The sequence below is a fragment of the Ixodes scapularis genome, unplaced genomic scaffold (assembly GCF_016920785.2).
Source record: "Ixodes scapularis isolate PalLabHiFi unplaced genomic scaffold, ASM1692078v2 PGA_scaffold12__126_contigs__length_90152505, whole genome shotgun sequence".
Taxonomy (NCBI): domain Eukaryota; kingdom Metazoa; phylum Arthropoda; class Arachnida; order Ixodida; family Ixodidae; genus Ixodes; species Ixodes scapularis.
Genome location: NW_024609838.1, coordinates 72834087 through 72844175, shown reverse-complemented (window position 1 = coordinate 72844175; position 10089 = coordinate 72834087). Strand labels below are relative to the sequence as shown.

At 49.9% G+C, this 10089-nt stretch overlaps 1 protein-coding gene across 2 annotated transcripts in view; it reads right to left on the bottom strand.

Moving 5' to 3' along the window:
- Positions 1–6755: 6755 nt before the first annotated feature.
- LOC8029832 (histone-arginine methyltransferase CARMER) overlaps positions 6756–10089 on the bottom strand; it is a 53436-nt gene continuing 50102 nt past the window's right edge. The window contains exon 13 of one of the 2 annotated variants that reach the window (XM_029992980.4): positions 6756–8707. In XM_029992980.4, the coding sequence (XP_029848840.1) occupies positions 8582–8707 (126 nt within the window). In that variant the 3' untranslated portion in view covers positions 6756–8581. The remainder of the gene's footprint in view (positions 8708–10089) is intronic. The other variant, XM_029992981.4, reaches the window with a different exon arrangement.

Here is a 10089-nt window from a genome sequence, read left to right as displayed (position 1 = left end):
TGAGCCCTTAGTCGGCGCTATCCACACTGGGGTCGCTTGTCCGCTTCGCCATGCGAGAAATGGTTTTGCTTGCAAAATGGACAATTGGGCGAGTTGGTAAGAGTTCATAATTACTTACAGCGCGACTGGGACAAGGACAGACAGAGGAGAAACACAGAAACACAGGACAAGCGCTGATTTTTTTTTTTTTTTTTTGAACTAGCAACTGATTCTATTGAAAAGAAAAGACATCTGATGCTGCTGCTGCTCGTGCAGGCATGCCCCTCCGTGGCCCTGGCGCTTCTTCTTTCACTCAATGCGAAACCGGCCAAGTTATCCGAGATCCAAAAAGCCGATCTCGCTCTTCATCAAAGACACTGTGGGCTGGCTCACACACAAGGATCCGGTTTTTGTTATGTGGTACGTCTCCATCATTTCTCGGGGTAGTTTGTGGTTGTGTCGAAACATCACTGCAGTCTTGTCGAACAGGGGTTGGCATCCGCAATCCTTGCTTGCATCCGAACCAGCCCGACCTTTGACCGTGAGATGTACGCAGACCGCGGGTTCCCACCCAGGAATATAGGCGATTCCTAAGTGGCGAGAAAGTGAGTCGATTGGTTGGCGGTGGGAAACGCCTGTCTCACGACGCGGTTCGAGGATTCGCCGGCCTACTAAAAGGGGACGGACCAGCGAGTGACTTTGATGGGAAACTCAGCAAGTGAGTTTATTTCGTGCTGGGGCTCGAGAGCTGTCGCTCCGTAATCGAGTCAGGTCGTGGGATTCCGAGGGACTTCTGTCCCCGTAATCGGGACGTAATCCCACGAGTCAGCCAACTCCCGAGCTTGGATAAGCTAACACCCGACCACCTCCTTCCCAACCCCGTACAGGGGAAGTTATCATTTCGCTGTGTTGTTTATCTTTGTATTTTCATTCCCTACCAAAGTATTAAATTGTTTATTGAAAAGAGATCCCCAAATTCAACTGAATTAGTCGTCGACGGCCAAGGGAAGCAACTTCGTCTCCGACAAGACCCGCCCAGCTTCCCACAACGAAGTCCGTCTCCCCATCCGGACCTGGCAGTCCAGACGGCGCAAGGTGACCGAGAGCGATAGTGACGAAAGAACCCGTACTGGGCTTATAGACGCGACAGCATAGTGACCGATACTAGATTTTTGTTTAGTTTCCCTTTGCTCCAAAGTAGGAGAAATATATCCAGTGGCAACTGATTCGTACATACCAATGTCCCAGGGCCAAGGGATATTTCCTGCTTACAGCCATGAACAAGTCAATCCTCATGGTAGGACACATTTATTGATTATGTGACTCATTAGAGGAAAAGGGCAATCGAGGTTTGCACGAAACCACGCAGGCCGCAAGGCCTGGTGCTTATTGCAAGGCCGAGGTTGTAGCAGGTGTACAAGGAGCCCACCCTGCGACCTCGTGCGCTCTGCTGCCTAGGAAACAGTTTACTCCCGTCGATTCCGACGAGCTTTACAACACACCGGGTCGCACCGAGTAATAACACTTGGCCAGGGCGAGGAACGTTTCTTGCCACTGCTCGAGAGTTTGGAGGGGTTTCGGTCGCACTGCCCTCGCCCCAAGTGGAAGCTCCTCCCAACCCCTTCCCACTTCAGCGGAGCAAACGGTGGAGAAGAGGTCACCTCCTCTCCAGCGTTCGCACTACTAAAGTGAAAAGAGGTGGGAGGAGCTTCGACTTCGTTCTTGACCTGTCACCGACTATAGACAGTACAAGTCGTCACAAACAGAACCCAAGGCAAGCAGCGGCAAAGGTTGAGTCGAAATTTCTTTTTCTCGAATAGAACCACATCCGTTTTAGAAAGCGAAAATATTTTCGGTGCCCGTGACCTTTGCTGCGCATCCACCAAAATTAAAAGGCTGTGCAGCCTTTTGCTGCAAATAGTGCGAGACTTTGGCTATTGCCACGCTCGTCAGCGAGCGACCGCGCGCGTGGCCGAGTGGTTACCGTGCTTGACTGTCGTGCGAAAAGTCTGGGTTTGATTCCAGTCAGTGGAATGTTCTTTTATTTGTTCTTTCATTGCATTCTCGTGAGTTCGAGAACATTCTCGTCAGATCGAGTTCTGAATGTTCCAGTCGCCGAACAATCTAGGCCGATTGTTCCAGAACCCAACGCGCGTACATAAGGGACTCCGCGTGCTGATCCGCAGTCAGTTTTCGCACAGCGTTCGACTCTGCTGCTACGCCGATTTCGACGCCCGCGACGCTCCGTTATTATCTTTTGTACCCTTTTGTTTTTTGGCACAAGTTCGCCACATTAAACGTTTATTTCTTTCTGTTTATTTATTGTTTATTGGTCACCACCCGTGACACTATTACCCTAGCGCCAAGTATGACCAACATAAAGCAGATATATAAAACAAATGCCACTTTGCGCCTGCATTTATTAACACCCTATATAGCTTGCTTACTACAACTTTTTTGTACAGATAAGGCAAGTGCACATACTAACGTTCCTGGAGTTATTCTTTGCGCACGCGTAATTTGCCAAGGGTCCATTTTACCCAATACAGTCCAGCCCGGTTGTATCACTCTGGTATTTTGAATTATTTTTATCAAATCGTCCAACATCCCCTTGAAAACCACATGTAATAGTATAGGAGCGTTGTCTTGTATCGACACTCGATATAGCGAACGCAGCCCGGCCGCCCGTTGTTTCCCGCGATCCGATTGCGCCGGTGGCGAGCACATCGCTTGCGTTGCGGGGCTGGCAGACCGCCAAGCCAGCATACATGCGGCAAGATAAGCAAAAAAAGAACAATTGTGAAAAAAAAAAGTGGAGGATGGCAAACGCAAGGGGAAGGGCACGCGCGCGTAGAGCAGGGGACTCGCATACCTCGGCAAACCTCACTCATGAGGGCCCTCACTCACCCTCACTCACCTTGATCTTCACAGGTGAGGTGAGGGTGAGTGAGTTTCTGAACCAGGAAAATTCATAAGTGTGAGGGTGAGTGAGGGCCGTGAGGGCCGTGGGGGCGGCGAGGGCCATGAGGGCGGTATGGGGTATGAGGGCCATGAGTGCGTGAGTGGTGTGAGGGCGGTGAGTGCGTGAGCGGTGTGAGGGCCATGAGTGGCGTGAGGGCAGCGAGTGGCATGAGGCGTGAGGGCGGTGAGTGCATGAGGTGTGTGAGGGCCATGAGTGCGTGAGGGCGGTGAGTGCGTGAGGCCTCCGTCAGATCGAGCATCTTTCTCCGCAATTTTGGTGTTAATGGCGGGTTGTTCTCCAGCTTTCCCTAGATCGACACGAATTGCTGAGATCGGGTCCGGCTCGAAATAAGCAAGCAACTCGGAGCAATTCGAATGCATTTGAAGCGGCTGCATCCAATCAGGGACGCAAAATTTTCACGTGATACCTCGTGCCGGTGATGAAGACACCGAAAGACTTGGTTCTGGTTTGAAATCGATCGTTTTTTGGAAATAAACTGTTTCAAAAGGTGCATTAGTATTCTTAACGATATTTAAATGCATAAAAACGTTTATGACGCGTAATTGTGTCTAAATAGTGCAAGAAAAATAAAATTTTATTATGACGATGGCAAATCGCAGCAATTGATTGCTGCGTGTGATCGCGGGCGGCCCGTGTTGCTGGTGTTGCGACGTAAAGTTTCTGGGCGAAATTGCCCCATCTGAAGCTGGCCCGAGTGGCGTGAGGGCCATCAGTGCGTGAGGGGTGTGAGGGCCGCAAGGGCGGTGAGGGCGGTGAGTGCAGGGCCGGGAAGGCGGTGAGTGGCGTGAGGGCGGTGAGGGCCGTGAGGGCGGTGAGGGCCGTGAGGGTGAGTGTGACTGTGAGGGTGAGTGAGGGGCTGAAGGTGAATTTTTTATACTTTTGATTTCGGGATCATGACTGATTTTAGTGCAGTCAGCGTCCCTGAATTGCAAGGTGTAATTTTTTTCTCGTTATTGTGCGCAGTTTTAAAGATATCGACGCCTCCAAGTTTTGTTTGGAGCGCGGCCAACAAAACCGAAACTAGCCGCTCGAGGCCCCGGCAACACTGGAAATCAGCCGCTATGTGAACGTGACGTCAGGATAGTTCTCGTTCAGCGAGTACGCAGGCCGAGCGGCACCTAGCTCTGTTGCGCTAGTCGTCTAAAGATAGGAGGTAAGCTGATTTTGTCTTAATTCTGTATACATGGTAATCATCCAACATATGTAGCAAGAGTTAGTGCGTGTACACCAAAGCTAGCGACTGGAAAACCCGTGAACTCGTTCGGTGCCGTACTCGGCGGCTGTCGCCGTGCGTGCGGTTTTCCACACTCGTCGCTGGGTCTAAACTGTCATCGGGGCTCCGTGGATGGAGCAGCGTTGCTCTACGCCGCGCTGCCAGGGACGTACAGTACAGGTGGCCCTCTCGCTTTCGCGCTGCGGGTCAGTCCCAGACACAAAACTTTGGGGCTCTCCGGTGTGGGCCGCGGCTTCCGAAGACACGTGTGCTGAGCTATACACGCCTGTTTTTTCGTGTTTTTTTTTCTTAGGCGCGTAAAAGCCAAGTTCAAAGTCCACTCGTCGAACAGCGTTCACCCACACCTTCTCTGGTTTCCGGTCCGTTGGAAACTTGTGAAAAAGCACCTCCGGGTTGCTCAGCGGGTTGTTCGAGCAGCCCACAGCGCTACAAGTTGCACTCGGCATCTTTCGAGGAACAGCTAGGCAGTCTTGGGCGCACCGAGTTGCTCACTAAAACGAGTCTAGGATTCCTCACAAGCAAATAAACAAAAGGCTACACCGAAGCTACACGGACTACAGATAAAAGCAACGGATAAACACGCCAATTACAAGCCGAAGTAGCGGTAATAGCGGCTCAGAGAAGCCCGCAACGCCCAGACCGGAGGGAAAAAAAAAAAGATAACGATACTGACGTCACGGCCCAATGTTGCTTTAGCGATCGGCAACCCGCTGGCCGCCCGCTAAGGAGCAGCGGCTCGCGGCGGGCCGCATTTTCATTATCGACATTGAGAGTGCGGGGTTTGGCTGGGGTCGTATTTTGTGTCTTACAGAGATACCAGTAATTTATTTCGTTTTAAGTTTTGGCCGAACGTTTTTTTTTTTTTTTTTACAAATCTTGTTTTTTCGTGTTAGTCGCTTATGCCGCGTGTAGGACTACGCCCGGCCAAGCGCGCGTGTAAGCGAGACGGTGTTAGCGGTCTCCGACAAATACGCTCTACTGTATTAAGCGGCTCTTGGATGCTCTCTTTGGTAAGCTCCCGTTTGTCGACACCTTCGGTATTAGCGGACGCCAGGAAATTTCAACTCGAGCTTATCGACATTTTTTTTTTTATATCAACTTATTGATATATCGTACTATTTGTGATCCCCTTTGAATTCGATATATCCGGGTACAACTGGACATATTTTCCAAAAGGGAAAAGATGCATCAGGTGCAAGTGCAGCAAAGTTGTCGCCCGAGAGGGTAGTTCAGAAACATCCCCTTCGTCGGCCGGGCAGCATGAAAATTCATACGTACCAGTTTGCACCGCGGGCAAAGTCACTCTTCCGGTTTTTTTTTCCATCCCTGAATTGGAGAAAAACTTCTATAGACGCTCTGCACACGCGCCAGATTACAGCCGCCATTTCTGACCTCCTCTCGTCTGCCCGAGATATCAAGCCACTGAAGCGGGCTTCGACGGGCATCCACAAGGGCCGATGCTGGGCAGGACTAGGGAGCCTTCATGTGCGCTTTGCTAGGGTGGTGCCACCCTTTGTAATACCACTCGCCGACAAACCAGCAGCCATTTTGGTCTCGGCGATAATCTGTGGGGCTTATAACCCTCCCGGAAACAAGCACCTTATCTCACAAGTCCGGAGCAGGGTTGTGGAACCCACGGAGGGAGGATTAGCATTTCCCCCCTCGGAAGGGAGGACCGATGGACACAAAGGCCACTTTCCGGCGCATGGGAAACAATGAGGAACAAAATGGCAGCGGGGGAAAGGGAAACAGGCAGTTGGCATCACTCTAAGCGAAGCGCACATGAAGGCACCCTAGGCAGGACAGCCTTAATCTAAAATGGCAATAACCTGCACTGCTGCGGCAATGATGGAGCGATGCGATCAAAGAGAAAATAAAAACTGAAAGTCGGTTATGGTGGTGCCCATGCAAAGCTGCTGCAAAGCGTCGATAGAAGGATGACGGTTACCGTAGTGCGCCACTGCAGACGACGTCCCCCCCCCCCCCCCCCACAATTTCAGACATTTGTCTGCTTCTTAAAGTGGTATTAGGTCTTCCAAAGCACCGGGAAAAGCGTGCCATCACATTAACGCAGGGTCCGTGGTACAGCTGTGTCTCGCGAGAAGAGACATGTTAAGCTCGAACGACACCTGACTGTTGCTTGTGCGACCTCCATGTTGGGGTGTCAAGTGACACCTCGACACCGCACGACACCCAAACTTGAGTCGCGCACATACTCGGCTCATTTACAACACTTTCTGTGCCTCTCCGAACGTGTAAAATATTTTCGAGGAACGCGAAATTTTTCTTTTTCGCCAAGTTCACCCAATTTTGATACGTTTCGGCTTTGCTACCCGACCAATCTGTCGACGGGTGCAGGTTCTTCCCACCCCTAACCAGAACCACTTACCAGCCGCCGGAACGTTTGCCCCACACCGCCGGCGGCATTCCGGCACACGCACGCAAAACCCTTCAACCGTAGTCCGCCCTCTACCGGTGGAAAGAGACATTTGTCTGGCAACTTAGGCGATTGGCAGTCTCAGGCCGAGGTTGGCAACAGATGGCGTCACTTCTCAAGCATTTTCCAGGTTCACATTTCTTTATTCATTTTTGTCACTTTCGAGAAAAAAAAAAAGTTTATGCACTCATCACAACCCTAACCACAAATTCGACACGAGAAAGAAAACTTTGGTCCGACGGCGGTCCACGGCTACAAATAATTTTTTAACTTTTTGAACAAATCGAAGAAAAACAAAGCTAATGAAGAGCGGTTTGTTGACAAGCTCCTTCCAAGCTATCCGAGCCACTGTACATGACGAGTTTTGCCGAAATTTCAGTTTTCGGCTTATCGAACCGTTACTGCAGATCAATAGCACGCAAGGTTAATCAACCAATTTACTTCCCCAAATGCAAAATTTCGCTCCCCAAAATGTGTTACTGCACCTTCCCTCACGGATCGTGCAAAAAAGGGGCGGACAAACTGCACAACTTAGTTCTGAAGAATTTTCCGAAACCAAAGAGTTCCTGGTCGAGCTCAAATTTCGAAACGTGGATTTTACACCCCACAGCTTCCTCGGGTGTACACGGTCATTTTGTGTCCGAAGAAACGTTACATTCCATTCTCGAATACGCACATTACGAGCTCAAATACATTGGCAAATCAACTTCTGGCTCGTTAGATGTCTATTTTGCTATTTACAAAACAAAACCCGCACATTCCACTCAAAATGGTCTCCGCCGGACCTTAGAGGGGAGAAAAAAAAAAAAAAAAAAGAACCACCGTATTTAAGCACGACAAGGCGACGATAAGATTGCGCTACGTCGCTCTAGGGTTAGGCCGAATGCCCCGAAGGGAGTCTTCGAGGGTGAGAAACGAGTTTAGCTCCGACGGCCCAATGGTAAACTAAAAGGAGACATTAAAATAATTTCTTGATTTCCACAGCCTCGTCCCCATGGGATGGGCACAAACGTGGCCGGGGAGAGCCGGGGGTACGGAACGGGACACGCACGAGCCTACACACGCATGCGGGGGGGCCGGACCCCCTTAAAACAAGGGACCCGACCCCCGCCCCTAAGCCAGACAGACACTTAAGCAAATAACTGAGGAGCCAACGTTCCCCAAACGGGAAACACGCTCGCCCGGTTCCTTCAGTCTCTTCTATGGGAGCTAAAAAAAAAAGGAAACAGTTAAAACATCAACAGTGAGCAGCATCTTCAGAAAAAGAAAAAAAGAACTCCAACGAAAACCCGTTGCCCAAACTGTTTCCCGATCTTGCGGTGCTCGCTAATTGAGGTTGCCCAACGCTCCAAACGCGGAGCCGTCGGCAGTCCGCGACGGGCCAAGAACGGAGCGGCAGCTCCGCCTCCGGCACAGGCTCGTTACCGTCCACTGGGATCTGGCTGCACACGCGACGAAGCGTTGTCGGACAGCTCGCGCCAGAAGTGGAACAACTGCTGCATTTCAAATCCGTCACCGAGCGTGCTCCTCGAGAGTCGCGCCGAGAAACGTCGTCCGGCGCAGCGGGCGTGCCTAGGGTACAGTTCTAACACGACGAGGCGACGCCGGGTCGCAGATGCGGCACGAACGTACACGGCGAAACCGTTACACAAAGAAAAAGAACCTTGGGCGATTGAATCCGAGCACCACGGTCCAAAGCTGCCGGCGACGCCGAAACCCCATCCCCCAAACGCGCCGAGAAACAATTTTTTTTTTTTTCGTAGTGGGGGGAAAGGAGGCAATTTTGGGTTTTTATGATACAGACAGCTAAGCTTACAGTCGAGACGAGCCGCCAACGGGCCGATCGACGCCCACCCCCCTAATCGTCAGTTCTTTTTTTCCCTTCCCCACGACAAACGGTTCGTCGGAGCACGGCACTCGTGGGGTGGCGGCGCCTGGAGCATCCTCCTCAGTTCTTGTACGCACTGCCCAGGCCGGCCGTGGGCATGAGGATGTTGCCCGGCGTCACATAGTCCCCGATCATCAGGCTGCTATTTACAGGGAACTGAGATGCGTTGCTCAGAAGGACTTGCTGCTGCAGAAACAGAGGACACGACCCTGAGTGCCCCGCATCCTCGACGAAGACCTCGATCGGTATTATTTGAGAGAGTGGGCATACGTACATAGGGTTCCTCGTTTTCGGGCTTTATATTTTTCGAAAATTCAGGGGCGAAAAACGGGTGCTATTTTTCAGGCAGATAATCGGGGAGAAATCGGGTCTTTCTCAAGCCATTAAGAAATCGAGTTTTCTCGGGTCTTATTTATGAAGAGCAAGTACCTGAAATGTGTTATTTACACAAAGAGAAGTCAACGAAGTATATGACATAGCGATGGTGCTCGATCTTGCAGTACATTTCTGCCTTCCGACTTATACTGCAGCGAATATATGCGGAGGTAAAGCAAATCGAACAGGTCTGTTACCATCAAACGAGTGACCGATGAAGCGGTTCTGAAACAGATCCAGAATTGTTCTCGTTTTCCATAATTTCAGCCGATTTAAAAACCGGTATTCGGGAAGAAATCGGGTTTAACCCGATTTTCATAAAAACTGTTTGGGGTGCAAACATCGGGTAATATCGAGTTTCACCCGAAAACGAAGAACCCTATACATATACCTTAAGCTCCGGACTATTTGTGTATAAAAGTTGAAGATCTATGCTGCACAAACCAGTTGTTTTTTTCTCGATCGTTGCTTATGATGAAAGGTGACAAATTTTACGAACAACGGGGCTTGGTGATAAGAACTTATGTACGCTGTGTCCCCTCAAAAATATTTACGGGGTTGTTGTCGCAGTAAAAATAAATGATGCATCGTCAAAGGCTCGGCGGTCGTTTAAACATAGCGCTTGCGGTCCAAACGAGGTGCGAATGTTTTGCAACTAATTATTTCATTATTTAAAAGCTAAGGGATTTTCCAAAAATTCTAACAGGAAAATGGGTTTTAGGCAACTAGAGTCACCTAGTTCCATGTATTCGAGGGTGAAAAAGTCACATAGCTTTTTAACAAGATAACAGCTTGTTATGAAACTTTGGCATCTAGTTCGGACCAGTTGTGTTACATTTAAGTGGAGAAGGAGCATTTGGCAAAATGTAACTTGTCATAAAAAAATTTTTAAAAAAGGAGGGGAGGGGACACAGTTTGTGTTATAGAAGCTTCTTTATGAGCTAGTAAAGCGGGCATTTGACAAGGTGCACTTTGTGGGAGAATTTTTTCCACGCAGAGTGTGTATCGGGTGCGGACTATAAAAGGAAGAACTTTTTATTTTCAACCTAATTAGCCCTTCCGGTCTATACACCGGGCACATACTCTAGTCCAGAAGATATGGGAAAGCAAATCAATCACCCCGACACGAACACTCTTAAAACTCTGGACTAGGGGGTTAACATGAAAGAAGGTACTGGCTGCTGCAAATATAT